General features: G+C 41.7%; 1 protein-coding gene across 1 annotated transcript in view; it reads left to right on the forward strand.

Annotated features, from left to right (window-relative positions):
- The first annotated feature begins 2,937 nt into the window (after positions 1 to 2,937).
- The window catches only part of CDH7 (cadherin 7), a 335,699-nt gene continuing 312,351 nt past the window's right edge, over positions 2,938 to 26,285 (forward strand). Inside the window, exon 1 of the mRNA XM_030212588.1 lies at positions 2,938 to 3,138. Within this exon, the coding sequence (XP_030068448.1) occupies positions 2,938 to 3,138 (201 nt within the window). The remainder of the gene's footprint in view (positions 3,139 to 26,285) is intronic.

Genomic DNA, 26,285 nt, shown 5'->3' on the forward strand with positions numbered 1-26,285 from the left:
AACCTCCAGAATTAGCCAAGCAGGCCTAGTGGGCCCTAAAGAGGTAAAGGGAGTTGGGCAAAAATGGGAAGGCATGGAGTGGAGGGTTGTGGCCAAAGGGGAGTCGTTAGAGGGTTCTGGACAAAGGAAGGATCATTGGGAGATGAAATGGCTGTGGCTTTGTGGCCTGGTGCTCCTGGGACAGGAAAATACTACCAACTTTATGCTGACAGTATTATTCCAAGAATAACACACCTTGGTGTTCATCACAAGCTGCACTATTGGATTAGCATAGTAATGATCTGCTTTGCATGCATTTGCATGCTTTGTATCTTATTACTATGATTTCCAGGGTACCTCATGATAACTTGTATTAATGCAGAGGCCTTGCAGTTACCAAAGGGTAATTTGGGAAATTACCTCATAGTAACTGCAAGAATTCATTGCTCTTTAGTGAAAGGCCCCCAGAGTCATTTAAAGGAGCTATTGTTAAATAGATTTTTTATTACAGAATTCAGCACTTTCCAGTGCAATTATGCAAGGAAAAAAAAAACACATTTAGATTTAAGCCTGGGTAAAAAGAACAACTAGGATTGTACCCTGCTTTTTGCGTATTAAAATACCACCTGGTTATGTTGTCTCAGTCAGTTTTTTGTTCCTTCTTTCTTTATTTTGGATTTCTTCTCATTTGCTGACTTCTTAATACACAGAATATAGAAACACACGAGACCAGGGGGGTGAGAGGGAAGTAATTGTAAAAGCCATGTAGTAAGTAAAACATAGCTCTACTGGAATAAATGTGCTTTTATAAAATTACCCGTCCTATATTTAGGTAACAGTGTACACGTAATGTCATTTTATGTTTACTTTACTAGCTGTTGGAAGTGGTGCTCCTAAGGATGGGATTAGGATACAGTCTGAAATTACATACAAAGTTTAGAATTTTTACTCAGAAAAAATAATACACACAAATTAACACATATAAATATGTGCAGGTACTTTTCCTAGAGTAATTTTCAAAGTAAAAATAAAATGCCTCTTATTACATTGAATATCCTACAAAGTTTACAGAATTAAAAAATCAGTGCACACTAATGTTTAGCACATGCTAAAAACGCTAGCGTGCCTACTGCCTGGCTTAGTAAACAGGGCCCTTCGTGTTTTGTCATTCACCAATAACAGTGCACAGTCTTTGGAAGTAGTGTACACTCCCCCAGATTCTATATATGGCGCTCAAAATTGCACTCACAAATTTGGGCACACACCCAATTTACACACACAATTTAATCAAGGTACAATCCAATTAGCACCAATAATTGGGCAGTACCAATTAATTCTTGCTGTTAATTGGCAACAATTTGGATTTACATGCGCATCTTGCTAGGCACTATTCTATAAAGATGTATGTGTAAATCCTTTGTGCAACTGAAATGGGGCATGGCCATTGGATGGGCATGGGTGGGTCAGGGAAATTCACTAAAGATGTGCGCAGTATTATATAATTCAGGGAATCCGCGCCTAATTTACAGGCAAGGATTTACATCAAGTTTCATTTGGTGTAAATCTTTGCGCCTAAAGTTGGACACAGATATCAACGTTACACACTATTCTATAAATGGCACCCACTCACAGCGCTTTTTATAGAATAACATTCAGTGGAATGGATCCTCAGAAGCTTAGCCGAGATTGGGTGGCAGAGCCGGTGGGGGGAGGTGGGGCTGGTGGTTGGGAGGCGGGGCTAATGCTGGGCAAGACTTCTACGCTCTGTACCCTGAAAATGGCAGATGCAAATCAAAGTAAGGTATACACAAAAAGTAGCACATATGAGTTTATCTTGTTGGGCAGACTGGATGGACTGTGCAGGTCTTTTTCTGTCATCATCTACTATGTTACAATGCTTTTTTTGTTGTTGTTTTGTGTGTGCCCAAATTTGGGTGCCATTTACAGAATCTATTCCACTATGTAGAAAGAGGGCACATTGTTTTTATTAAGAGTGCATACTTTTTCTCAATAATGAACCTCCAAATGTGTGTTTGCACTAACTCGGGAAAAGGGTCCAGTCTTCGTGCCCTCTTTCCACATAGTGCACTATTATTGGAAACTGACAAAATGGCCAGAAAAATACAAATAAAATAACAATTCCTGTAAACAACATGGGGAAGTGACATGAAATGAAAATTCACATATATCAAAGAATAGGGTACGTAGGCTCTTCCGAGGGATATAAGGGAGATGCAGTGATTCAGTTTGTTATATTTTACTAGAAATAAACCAAAAGATTTTTGGTGTATTTCTAATAAAACATCACGAACAGAATCACTTGTCTCCCTTCTGTCTTTTGGAAGAGCCTACCTACCCTTCTCTTTGATATATGTGTATTTCAGTTGTAGGGATAAAGCATTCCTCCATGTTTTGTGGTTAATTTCTCATTAAGGGGTCCTTTTACAAAGGTGCACTTGCGTTTTTATCACATGTGTTGAATATACATGTGATAAACTCTAGAGACACCCATATATTCCTAGCGCACTTTTGTAAAAGACCCACTAAATGAAAATTTCCTGGCTACATATCTCAATTTCTTGTATGAACCATATATGAGAACTCTGTTCTTTTCTCAATTACAATACTTCAAAAAGTGGTGTTTGATCTTCTACTCCTCAGAAAAAGAAATACTTTTGTTAGTCTGACAAGTAAAAACTGAAAACATCGGTGGTTTGTCTTTCTCTGACTATAGTTCTTTCTTGTTTATGTTTTTTGATAGGCATCTTTTTCTCGATTTCTCCAGTGAAGGCTATGTGATAGTGGTGGCCTTTTCAAATTAAACCCTGCACAAATTATTATCTCTGAACTCCTGCTTGACATCCTGCCTGAGGCCAGAGTCACTAAGCCAGCTGGAAGTGCTCCTGCTTTCTTGTCAAGAGTTCTCTTGCAAAAAGGAAAAAAAAAAAGCTAAATAACATGAAGATGGGTAAAGTGGAATTGTGCCATTTTCTGCAGATATTAGCTCTTTTGTTGTGTCTGAGTCAAGCGGAAATTGCAAGGTCCCGCTCCAAGCCCTATTTCCAGTCAGGGAAGTCCAGAACCAAGCGCAGTTGGGTATGGAATCAGTTCTTTGTCCTGGAAGAATACACCGGTACTGACCCTCTCTATGTTGGAAAGGTAAGAAAAATTAACATAAAATATCTTTCTGTAAACAAGGACTTTGTTACCCCCCCCCCCAAAAAAAAAAAAATAAAAAAACATTCTGTACAGGTCTCCCAAGGTTTGGCATGAAATTTTGGACATGAATCGCAGATCCGACCCTAAAGTAATTGGCTAAATTGGTGATGACATTCGATAATTGACCTTTAACAAGAACTAATTGTCACCAATTACGTATTACGCACAGATTTGAAATCCACACCAATTCTAGAACCTGTGTGCCCGATTCATCTCTCACACAACTCCAAAGGGGGCTTGGCCAAGGGAGGGGCATGGGCTGGTCAGGGACATTCCCGGGATTTAGGCATGGAGTTATAGAATACTTCCATCTCCATGCCTATCTGACAGTAGTTAGATGCGAGCATTTACACCAGCCTTTCGCAGGCGCAAATGCTCACAACTAAAATTAAGCATGGCAATGACTTAAATCTATTATTCTGTGAAGACAGTAAAGCACAGAACACTGCCACTTACTACTCCATCCTTTTGGTGCCAATCTTTGGATGCCATTTACAGAATCAAGCCCTACATGACTTTCACTGTGTGGAATTATGCACATTATTATATTTTAAAGAAGAAAGTAATGAAAAAAGATACCATTTAAAATGAATTGACCTATTTCTAATGTTTTTTTTCCAGACTTTAACCTAAACTATCGCAAGATTTATCTCATTTAAGAAAAATAAAATCACAAAGAAACATATTATAGAAAATATGTTTTTTAGATAATATACATTTTACATCTTTTAAAACATGAAACATCCACAGAAGTTTCACAATTTTTGAACTCTAAAATTTTTAAAAAGTTATTTAATCCAGGTCAATATATATAAAGTTTTTGTTCTTTTCCTCTTTGAAATCAGTGTTATAGATGTTCATTAGTATAGATATCATGTAAAGTAGAACTGTTAATTCATCAAAGTTATCTTTTAAACTTCTGCATATTTTCTGTGAGTCTCTCTATCCAATAAACATCATTGGAAATAATAATAAGCTATCCCAGTGCTTCTCAATCTTTTCTCAGCCACGGCCCCCTTGACCCCCCTAAGGCACATCATAATGATGCACCTTAATGATGTGACTATGTAGTGCCCGCTCAGGTTGCAATCCCAAACACATGTATGGGTCATGACCTACAGTTTGGGAAGCACTAAGCTATCCATTGAAACTATATATAAACTATTTGTGCAGTCCAACCTGGATGGGGTGATTATCAAGTGAGGATGGATGGATGAGCATATATTTGTTTTCATTTATATCATTTGGGCACCTAAAAGAAAGTGTATGCAAAATTGATTTACTACATAGAAAACCAAAGGATCCATCGGAGAAGGTACTGGGTCAACATAGCCCCATCAAAATAGCCCCAACAAAAAAAAATCTTAAACAAAAAAAAGTCCCCAACACAGTAGCCACTGTCAAAATGACCTGCCCACATATAAAGCCCCCAACAAATTAGCCCCCTGTCAAAAGGGCCCGATCAACCTGCCCCTGACAAATTAGCCCGAACAGACATGAACAGTACCAGACAGGGGGAAAACTCACCATATGGCACACTGTTAGAAAATAAAGCATCAATGCTCAATCTTACTACCTGATTTTTACTTGCAGAGGATAAGGATCAGTGGCGTAGGAAGGGTGGGGCGGTCCACCCCGGGTGCATGCCGCTGGGGGGTGTCGGCGCCTCACTGGTTCCTTGCTCTCTCTGCCCCAGAACAGGTTACTTCCTGTTCCGGGGCAGAGAGAGCAGGGAACCAGCGAGGCGCCGACACCCCCCAGCGGCGTGCACTCGGCGGATTGGCTCTCCTGCCTGTCCCTCACTGCCTTCCAGGTATGTTCTCGGGGGGGGGGGGTTGCGCTCCTGAGGGGGGAGGGTGCGCCGCAGCGACCCGCCCCGGGTGTCAGCTGCCCTCACGATGCCACTGATAAGGATCCCTGTGTTTCAGGAAAACTGATTACCAGCCGACCCCAAAAGTCTTGTGTCTGCCTTGTCTCTGCCACATCCTGGCTATGTGGTAACAGGAAGTAGCAGCAGAGAAATGAGTTCTGGGGGGTTGGCTGGTGATCAGACAACTGGGAGCTCTTTAAACCTACCATAAATACAAAGCATTGTTAAAGCTTATGAACACAGGAACATTGCAGACTCTAGTGGTAAGTAGCAGCACATGGTAGATAGTTCAGAGATACACCAAATTCAGAAACACAATAGCTACAACTTAGCTGTCAATATCAGTTGAGCATTTGGTATGCTGTGAAACCAACATGTTCTTCAGATGAAAAATGTTAATACAACAACAAAAATGTATTTTAGGCAAAGGCTATCTAGATCCACTAAAGTAAATGGAATATTATGCATATGTTGAGGATGAAAAATAGATCCTTGGTTTATTTTCTTTTTATGACAGCATTTATTTGTTTTGCTTTATTAACCACATTTGTGAAGAAATTCATGCAAGGCGTTTAATTTGCAGACCAAAAAATATATATATTTTTTTAATTAAAACACATTTATAATTGCAAAACTGATTAAAACCATTTATGTGCTTTTCATATTTTTCATTAATTAATATCACAAATAAAACTGCTTATAACAGCACTCAGAGTAATTTAAAATCAGTATTTTAAAACAGAGCAATTGTTTAAAAATGCCTGTCTAAGGGGCTCCCACGCTAATGGTATACTTTTTATTTTTGTCATGGGACCTATTTTCTCAAGAGTTACTTTGTGGGAGGGGCCATTTTGTCCAGGCTATTATGTTGGGTGCCATCAGAGAACTTTCCAGAGAATCACTGAGTTAGACTCGACTTGATAGCATTAAAATGCCCCGAGGATGAACCTAAGGGTATATAACATGGCCAAGCCTGCAGTGGTGAGTGGGAGCTTAGGAGGAAATAATAGGGTGGATGGGGGGATGTGGTGGAATCATTTGTCCCTCCCATCCTTTTTTTGGCTGATTTTTGGGTGGGCGGGTGGGTGTGGTGATTTGGACGCAGCTGGAGGTGGAAAAGGGCCTGTTTGGAAAAGGGTTTAGGTTTGAGCATTAATGGACAATCAATCCTCAAGAGACTTGATGTTTGTTTTGGGCACTCATGAATGTGGGAATGTCTCTGCCAAACAGCAAGTCATGTATTATTATTTCAATAAGAAAATGTGACAGTCTTTGGTACTCACAAGTGACTACTTCGACACTGACTGGGTGCATAGTGAGGTAGATAAAACAATTTTGTGAAGTAATTTGCAGTATATTGTTATCTCTTTAATATTGTTGTTATATATAACGAAGCTGCAGCTATTGTTTTGCTAAGACCTCCTGAGTTCTATTGTTTTTATTTGGTAATGAGTGTGTTGTTTATCCTACTGCAAAGAGGTAGTGTGAGTGCAGATTTTAAAGGCCCTTTTACTAAAGTATGGTGCGTTTTTGAAATTAGCAGTGCATTAGGTGCAAAAACTGGCACATGGTAAGTGCAAAGGTTGTGTAGTAAATACAGGGGATGTGCCCAGCATTTAGCCTCCATTTATATCACAGGGCAGACACATAGAGCAAGGGCACCATGTTGCTTGCAGTGGTAGATAGTTCTGGAGCTATCAATGAATACTTGTCCTATTCATGAATTTGGAGTTCTTTTCAGATTTGTATAATTTGATTTGTAAACAGCTTTGACCTGTGCGCCAGATAAGGCAATATATCAAGCTTCAATATACAATAAACCATAAGGGGGGACGTTATAGTGGGCTCCTGATGAAATGGACTATTTTAAAGTTAACCTGGTTATTAGCAACTAGGGGCCCCTTTTACTAAGCTGTGTAAGCGTCTATGCGTGGCCAACGTGCACCAAAATGAACGTACCGCCCAACTATCGTGTGGCTCTTGTGGTAATTTTATTTTTGGTGCGCACCTGAAAAATATTTTTAATTTTCTGGCACGCGTATCGGACACGCACCAAGTGGCATCTGACGCACGTAGGTCATTACCACGCAGATTCCTTACTGCTAGGTCTATGGCTGGCAGTAAGGTCAGGCACCCAAAATGGACGTGTAGCAATTTTGATTTTGCCGCATGTCCATTTTCCGGGGAAAAAAGGGCATTTTTGGTACATGTACTGAAAAATATTTCTGTGCATGCCCAAAACCTACGCCTACGTCACTTTTTACTGTGGCTTAGTGAAAGGACCCCTAGGTCTCATTACATACAATAGGATCTGTGCTAAAATAGTATGAGTTGTGGTAAAATAACTTGTCATGGGGGAAAGTTATCAATGTGGCCTTCCATTAAGATAGGTTATTTTACCGCAAGTTGTGCTATTTTAGCACAGTGCCTCATTGCTTAAAATAGCACAACTTGTGATAAAATAACATATTTTAATGGTAGCCCACATTGATAACTTCCTTCCTTTATGTAGACCGCACCAATAACGAACCCCCCTTAATTATCATAATCAATCAACATTCTGGGAAAGAGGGAGACTATTCTGAAAGAATGGACTCCACCTTCACCAGGATGAAACCAGGCTGCTGGTACTATCCTTTAAAAAAGAAGACAGAGCAGCTTTAATTTAAACTAGATTTTAATTTATTAATTTATTTAAAATTATTTATATCCTGTGCCTTCTATGAATCAGGGCTGGGGAAGTAGGGGCCAAAAGTCACCAGGAGTACATAGTTTGGAGAGAGGTACCCTTGAAGGATGCTATCAAAAACAGGACATTTAGAAAATCCCAACTGAGGTTACAACAAAGGTGAAAGAAAGCCAGGAGCCTTTAAAAGGAGAGGAGAGTAAAGATTTCAAAGTATCCCTGTCAAGTTTGCAGATGCAAGGGAAAAATACAATTTGAAATGTCCATACAAATGTGAGAAGCCTAAAAAATAAGATGGAGAGTTGGAGTATATAGCACTAAGGTGCCCTTTTACTAAAGGGTTGCCGCATGGTAATGGACTTGACGTGTGGCAAATTGGAACTACCACTGGCCTAATGCGGCCTTCAGTGGTAGTTCCACCCCCAGCATGTGGCATTTCAGACACTACTAGAAATTCCAGAATAATATTACCACAGTGGGTGACCCAACAGTAGTGCTGCCCAGTTACCGCCGGGTTAGCGTGGGAGCCATTACCGCTATTTCAATGGGTGGCGGTAAGTGCTCTCACTGAAATGGTCATTCGGTAAGTGCAAACTTACCACATGGCCATTTCTTTTTTTGGGCTTTTTATCTATTGTGGTAAAAAGTGCCTCAGTGCACGGCAAACACGGCTGCCACTACTAGTACAGGGCCCCTTTTACTGCAGCTTAGTAAAAGGGCCCCTTCCCCCATCATCCTGCTTTTCTTCTACCAGTCTCTCCTTTCTCCTCCCTTTTCGGATTTGATATTTAAACTGCTCAGCTATTGCTTTGGATGGGTGGGATAGAACTCTTGAATATGTTAAACAAACTTGGAAGACGTATCTCAGAGACCTGGCGGAAGGAGGACACCCAATGGGACATCTTGTTACCAAGGTACAGATTATATTGCAATGCTAGGGTGGATAAAATTGGAGAAGGGAGGGGTGCGCCATATGTAAAAGAGGGAATTGAGTCAAACAAAATAAAAATTTAGCAGGAAATAGGGAAGCTAGCAAACATGGCAACAGTATAATAATGGCAAATTTCAATTACCCATATAGTAAAGGATATATAAGTTTCCTTGCAAAAAAAGCCAAAATACAGTTTGCTAAACATCTACTATCACAAGACAATGCCTTATTAGTCAGATAGACAATTAATAATAGCCTGAATATAGAAACCTGAAATCCCCAGACATCTGAGGGGGGATATGATAGTGGTCCACAAAACCCTGAGTTAGTTAGAATGGGTAAACATGAATTGATTTTTTACTCTTTCAAAAAGTACAAAGACTAGGGGACACTCCATGAAATTACATGGTGATACTTTAAAAAAAGAATGAGAGGAAATATTTTTTTTTTTCACTGAATGAATTGTTAAACTCTGGAACTCGTTGCTGGAAAATATGATAAAAGCCGTTATCATATTTGGGTTTTAAAAAAGATTTGGACAAGTTCCTGGAAAAAATTTCTTAATCTCTTAATAAGATAGACATGGGGAAAGCCGCTATTATCCCTGGGATCAATAGCATGGAATTGCTACTCTTTGGGATTCTGCCAACCCTAGATTGGAAGGACGACACTGACCCAGTATGACTATTCTTATGGCATGTTCTTAATCACAATCTGTTTGTACATGTTTTAAATCTCTTAACAACTGTTAAATTAAAATGTATTAATAGAAATGTGTGAAATTAAATTAAAAATGCTCAAAATTTGGGACAAGGTCTCAAAATGAACCAGAACTGAAATAACTTTTTAAATGCAGATCATTATCAGTTAGGGGCACCACTCACCAGATAACTTCTGACCCCACCCCTGGATTTCCAAAAATCATACTTCAATGTGATATGGATAATTTCGACTAATACAGCTTATTTTAAATGAATAAAATTATTGATTTAAGTGCCCAATTTTTTTAAAGAAGTACTTAACAGCACTACGGCCAACTGCATAAGTGTTTATGTTTATGTTTATTAGAGCCAGTGATTCTGTGTTTGCTATCCGCATTTCAGTATTGACTTTCAACATGCTTAGGGCCCTGTTTACTATGGTGCAGTAGCTTTTTGAGCATGCGCTAAAAATGCTAGCACACCTATAGTGTGGCTTAGTAAACAGGACCCTTGATTTGTAGCTTATGGGGAAGTGCACAGACAAAAAATGCTGGTTCACTCTTGGGTAATTTTCAGATTTTTTTCTCCCTGTTTTTGCACATTTTTTTAACAACACATTTTTATTCCAAATTCTAACATTTTCGAGTGTACAAATGAACTTTAAGCACATAAATTCATAGCTTATAGGGGCACTTTTACTAAAGCTTAGCAGATGCTTACAGAATTAATGCACGCTAAGAGGTCCTTTTACTAAGCTGTGGTAAAAGGGGGCAGCGGGTAAAAGGTTGTTTCCTTTGCTGGAAAAGAAATGGCCATGCAGCAAGTGAACCACTTGCTGCACGGCCATTTTTGGGGGGAGCACTTATCACCACCCATTGAGGTGGCGGTAAAGGCTCCTGCACTAACCTGGTGGTAACTGGGCAGTGTGCTGGAAATGGCATGCACTAGGGGTGGGAACTACCACCGGGCTCCTGCGGTAGCCCAGTGGTAGTTTTGGATTGGCACATGGCAAGCCTGTTGCCGCACACCAAACCTTTAGTAAAAAGGGCCCCTAAATGCTCAGAAGCTCATAGGTATAAAATGGGCTTCTGAGCATTTAGGGGTCCTTTGACTAAGCCATGCTAGAAAGTTGTTGGCGGTAGTTTTAGTGTGTGGGTTTATTGTAATATATTGTGGCCCGCTTTGAACCTGACATGTATTTATTTTTGTTACATTTGTACCCCGCACTTTCCCACTCATGGCAGGCTCAATGCGGCGGGCAATGGAGGGTTAAGTGACTTGCCCAGAGTCACAAGGAGCTGCCTGTGCTGGGAATCGAATTCAGTTTCTCAGTTCCCCAAGAACCAAAGTCCACCACCCTAACCACTAGGCCACTCCTATGAGGAGATACAAATCCTTGATCAAAACACAAGAGAGCAAGAGGGTATCAAAATATCAAACAAAACAAGACTACCTCTTGTTAGAAAGACTGCAAAGTACTTAACAATACTAAATTACTATCCTTAACATAACATAACCTGTGTGAGGTCAACCATCCTACTCCCTCTGACAAATAAGCATTTATCTTGAATGTCACTCTTGTTTGACAGGCAGCATTAAACGTCTTAATGATATCCATCAAAGGCGCAGGAAAAATAAAAAAAGCTTAAAAGTGTTACATCAAACCCTACAAATTATCATGTTCTTCTTCTGGAATGGGTTTCCTCTTAAAGAACAAAATTTTATAAAGAGACACCTAAATTTAAGCATCTAGAATGTGCCTATTTGGAGTCAATTGATAAAGGAACATTGGTGCCTACTTTCCTGTATAGAGTACTAGCTTAACTGGGTATACACTCATGTATGTGTTCAGGCATTAGCACTGGTATAAATGCTTGCACCTAGATTTGAGAGATATGTGCCTAGAGTAATCCATCAGTTATAAATGTAACTGTGGACCTTGCCCATGCTCTACCCAGATGCCACCCATATGAATGCCCAGCTGCATAGTACGCATTATCAATGATAAGTGTGTACTCACAGATTAGTGCATAGCCAGAAAATTGTCATTTAGGTGTGGATTCTTATAGAATTACCTTCTTAAGGGGCAAACTGCCCAACCAGCATGCTCAACTGCAGTAATTACAACCCTGTTACTGTCTGCTGACTTAGATACCTCACAGCTGTGACATATAATTTAAAACCTCAAATTAATCCCCCTCCCAACCCTTGAATTATCGCTGTTCTACATAACCCTATCTTTACTATCTTTTAAACCAGGTGTAGGCAACTTCCAGTCCTCAGTCTTGTTTAAATGGGATGTAGATCGTTACGTCGTCTGCGTATATGTATGGGTTGAGGTTTTGGTTTGATAGTAGTTTGGCCAAGGGTATTATCATTAGGTTGAATAAGGTTGGTGAGAGGGGGGATCCCTGTGGAACTCCGCATTCAGGTATCCATGTGGTTGATGTAGTCGAATTAGATGTCACTTGGTATGATCATGTGGTCAGGAACCCCTTGAACCAATTGAGAACATTGCCTCCAATTCCGAAGTACTGTAGTATATTCTTGCCAATTGCAATTGTTTGTTTGAACTTATTCATGAGAGTAACTAGTACTGTTTCGGTGCTATGGTTAGACCGAAATCCTAATTTTTGTCTAAATAGAAAGTTTATAATTACTTATTCTATAGTGGATTAGGGTGTGCCTGTGTTTGTGAAAAATCATGGCTTTCAGTTGACATTAACTGTGTAGGATCGATCATCTGTACTATTCTGGCTGGTTTTGTTTTACAATAGGTGAATTGATGTTCTAGAGCTCACTGTAGTGTTTAAGATGCTTTCCTTTTCCTTGTTTGACTTGTAGAAATTACTTCTTATGGTATGCTAGAATTGCTCTATAGGTCCTGAGTGTTTTGTATTCTCGGTATGCCTAGTACTGGATTTTGGAGGGTGGTGTTAAAAAACGACCAGCCCCGGGTGTCAACTACCCTAGGTGCGCCACTGCCTATGTGACAAACACAATCCATACTTCTGCCACCCTGGTGGCTCTTAGCATCCCCCCCAAAACTCTGATCATTCCTTGGAGGGATGGGGGGGGAGAGGGAGGGCCGAGGATCAAGAAGAGGGGGTGATTTTGTTGCTTAGACTTATGTCAATAACTTCTTCAGCTCAGGAGGCACCAGGGTTCTAATTTACATAGTAAAACAAGTTGTATTATGTAGGGAGAGAGCAAAGCACCATCTGCATAAATTAATAGTTTCAGAATTTAATATGATTACATATTCACAGCTTTTATTTGAACCAAATCATTAATGTTGTGTTCAGTGCTCAAAGAATCAAGAACGCTGCCCACACAAGAAGCAATGAGCTGTAGATCAGATTCACTTCCCTGGAAAATTGCTTTCTCAAAGAATTAGCAGGACAGTTTATCGTTTGTTTGCCAGGGCTAACAGTGCAGAGTTTATTATGGTGAACACAGTAAGCGACATCATCATAGACTTTTTTTTAAAAGCCAAAAACCACATTTTCAAAACACAGCCTTCAATCCCTAGGTGATAAGACACGTTTACTGAATTCATGTCTTGTTTTTCAGTGCTGTGAAAAGAGTCTTTATGTCATTGATTAAACATCTGGATAGATGAATTAGTTACATAGTTGATTGTATTACAAGAAGATTAGTAGCTCAGTTCCTATTTTATATTTACTAACAGTTGTAATTTGGCAAAAGACAAAACCCCAGTAAGAGCAACAACCAAAAACATTTACTTCTTGCATTCATATTTAATTCAGTCCAGATAAAAATAATCCTTCCTAAATCTATATGTCAATCAGAATAAATCCCTGAATGCTTTTCCATAGACTTGTACTGCAACATCATATCAATGTATATCATTTCTGTAAGCTCCAGCTCCAAATAAGTAAGTTGGGGATTGTGCATGACTACTGCTAATCATTTCTATAGTGCTACTAGATATATGTAGTGCTATACATATTATATGCAGGAACATTCTCTGTCCCTGGATGACTCATAATCTAAGTTTTTGTACCTGGGGCACTGGATGGTTAGGGGGTCCTTTTACAAGGGTGCGCTGAAAAATGGCTTGTGGTAGTGTAGGAATGGGTTTAGGGCGTGTGCCGATCCATTTTTTAGCACGTCTGTAAAAATGACCTCTTTTTTGGGGCCAGAAATGGACGTGCAGCAAAATCAAAATTGCCGCGTGTCCATTTTGGGTCTGAGACCTTACCGCCAGCCATAGACCTAGCGGTAAAGAATCTGGGTGGTAATGACTTATGCAGGTCAAATGCACGTAGCGCGCGTCCGTTATGCATGCCAGAAAATAAAAAATATTTTCCAGATGCGCGTAGCGGACATGCGCCAAAATTGAAATTACCGCAGGGGCCATGCGCTAACCGAGCGGTAACTCCAATCTGGTGCGGCTTAGGAAAAGGGGTCCTTAAATGACTTGCCCAAGGCCACAAGGAGCAGCAGTGAGAACTGAATCCAGGTTACTAGGATCAAAGCCTGCTGCACTAACCAAAAGGCTACTCCTCCAGTCTGACTTGGAGCAGGTGTAAATACCATTGACAAAATTCTCTAATGCATATCTGTGAAGGTCTATTTAAACAGAATGCAGAAATTGGAATGATGCATCTAGGTTGGGAAATCTGTAATTCTAGTAGTATTTAAAAAAAGGATCTGCTGACATATTCAAAACTTACTAATATAAATAAAATTTGGGATTTGTCATCCTGAATAAATTTGCAATAAGCCTACACTCACACCCACCATCTCACCTAGATGACATCACTACTACTTTTCTAAGGATCAGATCCGCTTGATTAAAAACTATGGTAACTGTTTATGTTTAAAGCAAAATTACTTCTGCATCTATCATGATGATAATCACTAGGTGGTGGAGACATTCCTGCTTATTTTCGAAGGAGATCGCCGGCCATCTTCCGACACAAATCGGGAGATGGCCGGCGATCTCCTAAACCCGGCCAAATCGGTATAATCGAAAGCCGATTTGGCTGGCTGCAACTGCTTTCCATCGCAGGGCTTGGTCCCTTTTTTCAGTACCAAGCTTCAAAAAGGTGCCCCAACTGACCAGATGACCACCGGAGGGAATCGGGGATCACCTCCCCTTACTCCCCCAGTGGTCACCAACCCCCTCCCACCAAAAAAAAAATATATATTTTTTGCCAGCCTGATATGTAATACCCAGCTCCCTGACAGCAGTACGCAGGTCCCTGAAGCAGTTTTTTGTGGGTGTAGTGCATTTTAGGCAGGTGAACCCAGGCCCATCCCCCGCTACCTGTTACACTTGTAGTGGTAAATGGGAGCCCTCCAACCCCCCCCCCCCAAAAAAACCCCACTGTACCCACAAGTAGGTGCCCCCTTCATCCCTTAGGGCTATGGTAGTGGTGTACAGTTGTGGAGAGTGGGTTTTGGGGGGGAGGATTTGTGGGGCTCAACACCGAAGGTAAGGGAGCTATGCACCTGGGAGCAATTTTTGAAGTCCACTGCAGTGCCCCCTAGGGTGCCCAGTTGGTGTCCTGGCATGTCAGGGGGACCAGTGCACTACAAATGCTGGCTTCTCCCACGACCAAAGGGCTTGGATTTGGCCAGGTTTGAGATCGCCGGCATTAGTTTCCATTATCGCCGGAAATCGATGCCAGCCATCTCAAAAGCCGGTGCAAATGCTGAGATTTGGCCAGCTTGGACCGTATTATCGAAACAAAAGATAGCCAGCTATCTTATTTCGATAATACGGTCGGGGCGCCGTTCGATTATGCCCTTCATTGTTTAGGTAAGGTGGTTCCGCATGAATGTAGGCTTATTGCACATTTATTCAGGATGATATCCCAAATTTTATTTCACAGGTTTTGCACTTTTTGCACATTAACTTTAGTGTTAAACCTGCAATAAGGGCAGTAGTTTCCACACTTTGGTAAAACGACCCCTATGTTCTCATCACCATGTTCAATACTGCATTAATATGATATCCAACATGCAAACCATATCTTTCTCCTCTGTTATTCTCATGCTTGATCCAAATTATTCTATTAGGTTAAAGATTACTGCTCTAATAACAATATAAAAACAAACAAAAAAATAGATCACATGTAATTGAATCATAAAGTCTTCAAATTGAGGCATATTTAAGGTGGCCTAACAATTAGCAAAAAAAAAAATCATAATGGTTGAGAAGGAGCTGAGAATATAGGTATATTTAGTAAGAGGCAATTACTTATATTAGAGCTCTTCTTGTCTAGGGTATGATTTACACCTGCCCCCCCAAAGGTTTGAACTATGGATTGCTGGCAATAAAAAATGTTCAAATAATGATAACTTATTGGTAATATAAAATCTAGATAGGTAGAAAGATAGGTAGATAGATAGATAGATTGATTTATTTATTGCAGGCTCAGCGAATAGCAATAATCTGAAACATCACTTGATTACAAAAATAGAGATCCCTATATTCAGCCAGCAGCGATCATTGTGCTGACTGCCATCGGTGTTAAATCCAGAAATTCAGTTCCATTCCACACCTGGGAACTGGCATTAAATATCTGGATTTCTGAAGCTGGCTAAAACGTGGTAACCTATGGCACTTTGTAAGTCTAAATGCTTTGAAAATGAGCCCCAAATTCAGTTAACTGTGATATTCAGCATTTTTACTAGCTATGGGTCACCACATAAAGATAAGACTCACTTTTATGCGGTCCTATTTATGCAGCAGTCTGGATGGTTAAGAGCTGAATATTTGAACTTAACCGGCCAAGTGCCGACTCCACCACTGGAACACTCCCAGTTTGGTGCTAACCGGTTATTTTCAGTGGCATTAACTGGTTAAGTGCTGCTGAAAATGAGCTGTTAGCCCCAAACAGGCAATTTAACTGGTCTGTAGCCATTTCTGACTGGATAAATTGCTTTGAATATCGACCCCATAATAACTATAGTTTACTGCATTGGTAAGGTTTCTTTCCCTAGTGACATAAATTTTCCTGATAACACAAATAAGTAAGAAGCCTTAGCTTACTATGATGATGATATGATGTGAATAGGTTGTTGAAAAATCTCATGAGGAGAAGTCTGCTCATCAGTGTTGTATGGATAACTTCTGAACATGTGAAAGATTGAATGATCTGAATTCACTGATACCAGAAGGAACAAAGAGACTCAGGTGTTCATGTATTAAAATGGGTGCCCATAATCTGAGGTGCAGATGGACATAACACAGGCTGGGATGATCCCTGGTATCAAACCGGTCTAGGTTGGTACACATGCATTTTTGCACTCAAAGTATTTTTAGGGCATAAACATAACATGCAAAGTTTCAAGCACCATATTCACTCAAAGAACAATGAACAAAGGCAGCTTTCAATCTCTTCACACAAACAACAGATCCTTGGCAGGAAGCACAAAGTCCAGAATGCATTGCTTCCAGAAGACTGTTTGGTTGAGTGTGGCTAATATAGGCCTCAGGCATGCAAAAAAGCCATGGACAAGTATATCCCTACAAGAAAATGTGAAATATTTGCTATTGATTCAGTAAAGAAGCTCAATCTGTGCTTCAAAATCCAGACAAAAATCTGATGTGAGAGCAGCCCTGCTCTGAATAAGAATTTAAACTGGGTTACACAACAGGTCATCTTTTCAAGCTTATAAACAGATGTTGAACAGATTAGCATTTTGTGCAAACAATTGACACTCGCAGTTTTTAATCTTAAGAAATAACAGCCTCATTTAGAAAAAAATATAGTGCATTACATTCTATTAGATAAGTCTGTAAATAATCATGGCCTGGCATCTGTAAGGACCATGTATATTTTGACTTTGATGTACTACATGTTACAATTTCATTCTGAGAGGTGAAAAAGAGTGTTGAGAATTTGTACTGTGCTCCCGAAATCCATATTACCATGCATGCTAATTTAGTGAGCGAGTTGAGTGCCAACAGATGCAAAGAAGTGATTAAATCCATTAGTGATACAATTAAGTTCAAAGATTATATTCTGCCATACGTTGATAGTGAGACAATCTGTTAATATAAAAATGTGTAGACTTCAGAGAGTCATGTGAATTTACTACAAGAAATGCCTGATTTGGTCAGACATATTATGGAAAGCACAATATTTTTGGTGTGTGTACATGCAATTGCACACTAATTTGACTCTTAAAGTCAGTCTGATCTTAGATCTAATATGTTCGTAATGATAAGGCCCTGTGGCCAACAGCAACCCAAGCCAGCAGTTCTTCAGAGCAACCAAGAGGGATTTTACTTCTAATAAAGAATCAGAGGCAGTCAACTACAACCTCCTGATGAATAACAGTAGTCTTCCTGGCTGGGTCTCTGTATACTCAGTGTGACTTTCCCAAATCTCCTGTCAAGACTTCCTTCCGCCCAGTACCCTCTTTTCTTGGGTAAAACACATGTTCTGGTACTTGCAGAGCATCCTGGCTCTTCCACTCCAACAAGAAAAATATCTATTTTATAACATACATAGGTGTATGACCTCCTCCCATAGGTGCTAATTTATAGAACTACTTTTATAGCATTTTTCTTGGAATCAAGTACTAGTATTCTATAAATATACTTATATTTAGATACTAAAGTTATAGAATGAGGGAGTATATATATGCACACACCCCATCACTGCATCACACAATAAGTATCTCCATTTGTTGTGAGGAGGTTTCTGGCTTTTTACATCCTACTTCTGCCTTTACTCTACAACCTTCTACAGCAAAATGTTCACAGCTACTGACTGACACTGTTTTCTAGGCTAAGATGCTTATTTGCCTTCTCCTATCATTGCTCCAAACAGGGATTTTTGTCACTTCTCATAAACATAACCTTCAGTGTATAAATACATGGTCATGCCTGGAGGACAGAGAGTGACTTTGACCACTTACTCATCTCATTTCCTTTTGATTATGCCTTTCTTAAAGGATTTTTTTTCTGCTTTGTTATTCTCTTTCCACATTTGCAGAGGGGCTATCAGCTGAAATAACATGCTTCATTTTATTATATTTACTGGGGGCTGATATTCAGACCAGGGGAGTTAGACGGCTAACTCCCGTGGTCTGAGCTAAGTCTGGATATTCAAGTTTGGGCCTTTTCCGATGATCGGCGTTGAATATCCGGGTTATTTTTGGCTGGTTTGAAGATAACAAACTAAGTAGGTATTCAGACTTAGCCGGTTATCCTCAAACAGGTCAAAGATATTCCACTGTTTGACGCAGCCAAATAGAGCTGCTAAACCCTCTTTAAAAATTGGTGGATAGCTGGTTATATCACATGATATAACCGGTTATCTGCTAGCCGCTAATCAGGGATATTCAGCGAAGGATAGCCAGTTATCCTCTGCTGAATATTGTTGGATAGCTGGTTAAGCACTATTTAACCGGTCAACAACCGTTCTGACCAGTTAAATAGCGCTGAATATTGGGCAGACTGTTTCGGTTTTTTAAATTTATTGGTCAGTTACAGATCCTATTATCATATTTATTCAACTTCAATACTTCATTTTTAATTTGGCATGGTCAATAGAACAAGGACAGGACCAAGATTTGTATCCTAGTAAAAACTGTGATATCTGCAGGAATTTAGTCCCTTACATGATTCTCAAAACTGTTGTATAATATAATAAATAATGTTAGTTAATATATAGTGAATGCTCATGTGTACCGGAAAACTTGTTTTTCATCTTCCCGTTGGAAGCAAACAAGTGTAAATTGTATTCAGTGGTAACATCTGTCTGATTGTTATATTATTTTGACCTTGGCTTTATATCTGTACTTGTTTCCTGATCTGTCATATGGCTACACTTAATAGGAGGTATTGTATTTTCTGTTATAAAGCATTTTCTGTAATCATTGATCTTAAGAAATTAGGGTGATTAATGCCTTATACAAAGGGAAGTCCTCAATGTCTCCCAAATCAACAATACCAGTTTCTGGATTTTCACAGACGACATTTGTACAAATTGCAGAAGGTTAAGAGTTTTACACTTTTAAAATGACAATCTTAAAAATTTCAGGCTAATGTTAGGAGGCGATATTATGGGAGGTAATTTTTCAATCTGTACACAGTTGTACAGAGTCATAGGGTATTTTTACCTATAACCTTTGCAACAGTTTTCAAAGGGAGAGCACAAGCACATTTTCCTTTTGAAAATTGCTTAGGGACAAAAGTTTTGACATTCAAAATGATTTAAGTGGGCAGAAGAGGTCCCTGCCTGTTCAAATCATTCTCTGCAGGCTGTCTGCGGAAATTGAGCAATATTTGAGTGGGTAGTGTCACTGAATATTCTTAGAAACTTCTGATGTCAAGTTCAGGCAGACCCTGGGTGGCATTGGGGGCAGAGTCAGGAGCTGGCAGTTATGTGGGCACAGGCTATATTCAGCCCACACAGACTCCCGACATAGTCTCCCCCCACTACCTGTAGCTTATCCCCTCCCCCACTCTGTGCCTACCTTTCAAATCAGTGATGGTGCAGGTGGTAGTACTGCAAGATTGCTACTAGAGGTCATGGCAGACATTTTGACTGAGAACTTGAAATGGACATAAACTTTGTGTTTTCAAAACAAGGATAAGCAGATAAAATATTCTAATGCCATCTAAATAGCACTGAAATCTCAGCAGTCAATGGGGAAAACCTTGCCATGTGCACCATATTACCATCCTCCAATTTTCCTAAGATGGAAGCTCCAGTAGACAATAAAAGCTCACAATTATTTTAAAAAATAGGTTGCTGGTGTTCTCTCTTGATTACAGATATAACATAACACTGTTCAAATAAATGTTAACAAAAACCTTTAGACTGAATCTAGAAATCATCATGAGATGAACAAATCGCCTGAAACCAAAGGAACTGTGAGAATGGTAAACTGTCCTTGAGTCACTTAGGATGATGAAATCTGTGATACAAGCTTGCGATTAGATATTCCCTGAGGAAACTGTCTCTGATTGGATGGTTCAAGTAAGAAGTTTCTGGACATTCTTCAAAACTATTTAACCGACCATGAACTCCTCCTGGCCATTTAAACGGTGTTTTAGTGCCTAACTGTGAATACTCAGTAGGAAATAACTGGTTATCTCTTGCTGAATAGCCACGGTTTACAGCTAGCCACCACCAGCCATATTGTGCGACGTGGAGGGGCATAATCAAACGGCGCCGTCTATTTGGCCAGTGTCGCAAAGAGCAATCCCGAACCGTATTATTGAAAAAGATGGCCGGCCATCTTTCATTTTGATAATACTGTTTGGGCCGGCCAAATGTCAGAGATGACCAGATTTGAGATGGCCAGCATTGGTTTTCGCCGATAATGGAAACTAATGCCGGTGATCTCAAACCCGGCCAAATCCAAGGTATTTGGTCGTGGGAGGAGCCAGCATTTGTAGTGCACTGGTCCCCCTGACATGCCAGGACACCAACCGGGCACCCTAGGGGGCACTGCAGTGGACTTCAAAAATACCTCCCAGTTGCACAGCACCCTTACCTTGTGTGCTGAGTCCCCCAAATCCCCCCAAAAACCTACTCCCCACAACTGTACACCACTACCATAGCTCTTAGAGGTGAAGGGGGACACCTACATGTGGGTACAGTGGGTTTTTTTTGGGGGGGGGAGGGTTGGAGGGCTCCTATTTACCACCACAAGTGTAACAGGTAGGGGGGATGGGCCTGGGTCCACCTGCCTGAAGTGCACTGCACCCACTAAATACTGCTCCAGGGACCTGCATACTGCTGTCAGGGAGCTGGGTATGACATTTGAGGCTGACATAGAGGCTGACAAAAGAAAATATATATTTGTTTTGGGTGGGAGGGGGTTGGTGACCACTGGGAGAGTAAGGGGAGGTCATCCCTGATTCCCTCAGGTGGTCATTTGGTCAGTTGGGGCACCTTTTTGAAGCTTGGTCCTGAAAATAAAGGGACCAAGTGAAGCCGGCGAAATGCTCATCAAGGCTGGCTTTCTTTTTTCCATTATTGGGCGAAGCCGGCCATCTCAAATCACGCCCCCATCCTGCCCCCGTCCCGCCTTCGCTACCCTACGACACGTCCCCTTGAAGTTTGGCCGGCTCTGCGACGGAAAGCAGTTGGCGCCGACCAACATCGGCTTTCGATTACACCGATTTGGCCGGGTTCAGGAGATTGCCGGCCATCTCCCAATTTGTGTCAGAAGATGGCCAGCAATCTCCTTCGAAAATGAGCTGGATAGTTGGTTAGGCCAAACTGGCTATCCTGCTTATAATCGAAAGAGAAAAACGCCTATATTGCGACCCAAATCGGGAGATGGGCGTCTTTCTCCCGTAGGCACCCAAATCGGTATAATCGAAAGCCGATTTTGGGCGTTTCCAACTGCAATCCGTCACGGAAACGGGTAAAGTTGACGAGGGTGTGTCGGAGGCGTGGTGAAGGCGGAACTGGGGCGTGGTTATCGGCAGAGGAGAGATGGGCTTCTTTAGCTGATAATCGAAAAAAAAAAGGCTTTTTTTACCGTGATTTTGGGTCACTTTTTGTGGACCCTTTTTTTCACAAACAAGTCCCAAAAAAGTGCCCCAACTGACCAGATGACCACTGGAGGCAATTGGGGATGACCTCTCCGGACTCCCCCAGTGGTCCCTAACCCCCTCCCACCAAAAAAAAAACAAACTTTTTATCTCAGCTTGTATGCCAGCCTCAAATGCCGTACCCATCTCCATGACAGCAGAATGTGTTCTATCCTGTGACAGCCTTTCCCTGATTCTGATGTGGCTCTCGGGTGAGTGTGACAACTTTTCTGTTATGCGCACTGCAGAGCCACATCAGCAATGCATTGTGGTGGGTGTAGGGTATTGGGCTCCGTGATTCCACTAGCTTGTGGCAAATGCTCACGATGTTGGTAGTTGGTAGGCTCTACTCCCATGGTGCTTTTCCCCCTGCTTTCTGGGTCAGAGTGTGCCTTGTTTTGTTTCCGGTAGTCCATGAGGTAGTGGCCATTTTTGTAAGCCAGTTTTAGATCCCTTTCACGTGTTAGCCATGTTACAGTTCTTACCTTGAATGTGGCTGAAAGAGGGCATTGTACAGCGTTCTGCCAGCTCTGACCTACTGCTAATCTCAGTACCAGTGAGACTCATTGCCAGTGGGGCACAACCTCTGATCTGCAGTTAACTGTGAGTAAGCGTGCTTATTCCAATAAAGGACATTTTCGGAGAGATTAGTCTTCAGGTGTCAACTGGTGTGCCAATGTTATACTAGCCATTGAGCCCGTTAAAATGGGCTACTATTGGAATGGGGGTTTTCCAAGGCCCCCCCCCCCCCCGAGGTCGCCACTATCGGTGGCCCCTCCCTGAGTCAACACCGCCGCCACCACCCCTCCACCAGGGCCGGGCCCTCTGATCGCAATTAATTCAACTTACATCGCTGCAGCACGCAGATCAGCTGAGCTCCCATTGGCCTGGCCTTCCTTCTCTGCCTGTGTCCCGCCCTCGTGTGACGTACCGTCGGCGAGGCGGGACACAGGCAGGGAAGGAAGGCCGACCGGAGCTCAGCAGATCTGCGTGCTGCAGCAATGTAAGTTGAATTAATTGCGATCAGAGGGCCCGGGCCGGGTGGAGGGGTGGTGGCGGCGACTCGGGGGGGGGGGGGTTACCGGTGGCGGCGACCTCGGGGGGGGGGGGAGCACAGTTTCCCTCTCTGTCCCGCCCCCGTCATCACGTATTGACATGGGGGCGGGACAGAGAGGGAAGTCTCTACTGCGCATTTGCAAGTGAGTTCGGTCACTCGCCGTTTATATGTTTGATAGCAGCAACAAGTCCTAGAGGCCTGTGTGTATGCAGGTCCCTGGAGAACTTTTAGTGGGTACCGCAGTACACTTCAGCCAGGTGGACCCAGACCCATCCCCCCCTACCTGTAACATTTGTGCTGGTAAATGGGAGGTCTCCAAAACCCACTGTACCCACATGTAGGTGCCTCCTTCACCCCTAAGAGTTATGGTAGTGTTGTACATTTGTGGGTAGTGGGTTTTGGGGGAGGGGGGTTGGGGGCTCAGCACCTGTGGTAAGGGAGCTATACATGTGGGAGCGTTCTCTGAAGTCCATCGCACTGACCTCTAGGGTGTCCAGTTGGTGTCCTGGCATGTCACGGGGGCGAGTGTACTACGAATCGTGGCCCCTCCCATGACCAAATGGCTCGGATAAGGACGTTTTTGAGCTGGGCATTTTTAGTTTCCATCGCTAAAAAAAACAAACGCCCAGCTGAAAAACGTCCATTTTTTTGAAAATACAGTCTGTCCCACCTCTTCACGTACCCGTTTTCGGACATAGACGCCCATGGAGATAGGTGTTCGATTATGCCCCTCCACATGTAGCAGTTAAAATAGGCCACATAAATAGCAGGCCTATCTTTAGCCACTAAGCACTTAACCAGTTAGCACTGAATATCAACTTTCTTGGTTAAGTTGCTGTGGTCAAAAGTGAAACTAGATATTCAATGCTGGTTGAGGGAATATGGGCCGACATTGAATATCCAGTTTGAGCACCGGTGTGGGACGGTCACTATCCAGCTTATAATCCAAAGTGCTCGCCGGCTATCTTCCAACACAAATCGGGAAATGGCCGGCAATTTCTTAAAAGCGGTGAAATCGATATAATCGAAAGCGGCATTTTAGACAGCATTGCCGCTTTCCCGTCACTTCGCCGGTGAAAGTTCAAGGGGGTGTGTCGGTAGATTAGCGAAGGCGGGACATGGGCGGGCATGGGCGTGGCTACCAGATGGCCGGCTTTCGCCGATAATGGAAAAACAAAAGCGGCGTTAAGCAGTATTTCGCCGGGTTTACTTGGTCCTTTTATTTTCACGACCAAGCCTCAAAAAGGTGCCCCAACTGACCAGATGACCACTGGAGAGAATGGGGGATGACCTCCCCATACTCCCCCAGTGGTCACCAACCCCCTTCCATACTAAAAAAAATAAACTAAAAGCCTTTTTTGCCAGCCTGTATGCCAGCCTCAAATGCCGTACCCACCTCCATAACAGCAGAATGTGTTGTATCCTCCGACAGCCTTTCCCTGGTTGCGATGTGGCTCTCGGGTGAGTGTGACACCTTTTCTGTTAGGTGCCCTGCAGAGTCACATTAGCAATCCATTGTGGTGGGTGTAGGGTACTGGGCTCTACTCCCATGGTGCTTTTCCCCCCCTGCTAACTGGGTCAGAGTGTGCCCTGTTTTGTTTCCTGTTGTAGCCCATGCGGTAGTGGCCATTTTTGTAAGCCAGCTTTAGTTCCCTTTCATCTGTTACCCACCTTAGAGAATGTAGTTCTTACCTTGAATGGTGCTGAAAGAGGGCATTGTACACCATTGTGCCAGCTCTGACCTACTGCTAATCTTAGTACCAGGGACCTCTGATCTGCAATTAACTGTGAGTAAACATGTTTATTTCAAGAAAGGACTTTTTCAGAGAGATTAGTCTTCAGGTGTGAACTGGTGTGCCAAAGTTATACAGCAGCAATAAGTCCTAGAGGCTGTATGCAGGTCCCTGGAGCAATTTTAGTGGGTGCAGTACATTTGTGGGTAGTGGGTTGGGGGGGGGGGGGTTGGGGGCTCAGCTCCCAAAATAAGGGAGTTATGCACGTGGGAGCTTTTCTGAAGTCCAACGCAGTGACCCCTAGGGTAGCTGGTTGGTGTCCTGGAATGTCAGGGGGGCCAGTGCACTAAAAATGCTGGCTCCTCCCATGGCCAAATGCCTTGAATTTGGCCGGGGTTTGAGATGGCCGACATAACTTTCCATTATCGCTGAAAAACAAACCCGGCCATCTCAAACCCGGCGAACTCCAAGGCATTTGGCCGGGCTAAACCGTATTATCGGGAAAAAAAGATGGCCGGCCATCTTTTTCGATAATACGGTTCCAGCCAGCTGTAGCGCCGCCGCCAACATAGATCGCCGGCGATGTTCGATTATGCCCCTCCACATAACCCAACAAAGCTTTGGGGGCATTGTATTTAACATCATGCATCATCTTGTTATCAGGAAGTCTCTGAATGGTGAGACCGTAGCAGAATTCTGCAATCGAAACAAAGATCTTTATGAAGCATAAACATGACAAGGTCATATGCATTGATAAATGGCTTTCAAGAATTTTGTGCATTAATTTGTATGAAGATATGAAGTCAATCAAGTGATGATTTTGATTGCAGTTACAATAAGGCTTATAACTTGCAAAATCCCACCGGAATTCTATGTGGCCTACAAACTTAAATGAGCTGGGCAATTTCCAAGCATACACAAATATGAAAAATCATTCAATCATTATTAAAAAGTTTTAAAAGATAGGTTTTCAAATCTTTCGTAAACACTTTATAATAGTCTAATTTCCTAATACAAGTTGGTGACTTGATAAGAAAATAATCCATTAAACACTGTTTAAAATGTACATTTTTAGGGCTGAAATATTGGAACAGCAATGGAAGCCTATCAAAAAGGTCCCCATTTCTGTCGGCTAAATTTGAGAGACAACCCATATGAAATAAGTAAGATCATTGTATGTAGCTTGAAATAATGCGAGCTCTGGCTGTTGTGTGAAGATTGTTTTCATACAATTTTAGAGGAATTTTTGGGAGCTAATGATTGATAAGTGTTACCTAAGTAAAGTTCTTTTTCTAAAAGGCATCTATAATTGAAGTTCCTTTTTTTCCTCTTTCTTTGTAATTTGTATTTTGAAAGCCAAATGTTTTTTGAGTGAATTGTTATGTGAGGCATTGGACCCCCTAATTCTATAAACTTGCACACATGATTTCACAAGTATCGTGCAAAATTGTCCACATAAGTTTAGAAAAGTGCCAGTTGAACCCCTTTTTTTACACACTTTGGGCCAGATTTTATATATGGCGCCTGAAAAATCCGCGTGGTAAAAAAAATATACCTAGGGGCATTCT

The sequence above is a fragment of the Microcaecilia unicolor genome, chromosome 1 (genome assembly GCF_901765095.1).
Source record: "Microcaecilia unicolor chromosome 1, aMicUni1.1, whole genome shotgun sequence".
In the NCBI taxonomy this organism is placed as follows: Eukaryota; Metazoa; Chordata; class Amphibia; order Gymnophiona; family Siphonopidae; genus Microcaecilia; species Microcaecilia unicolor.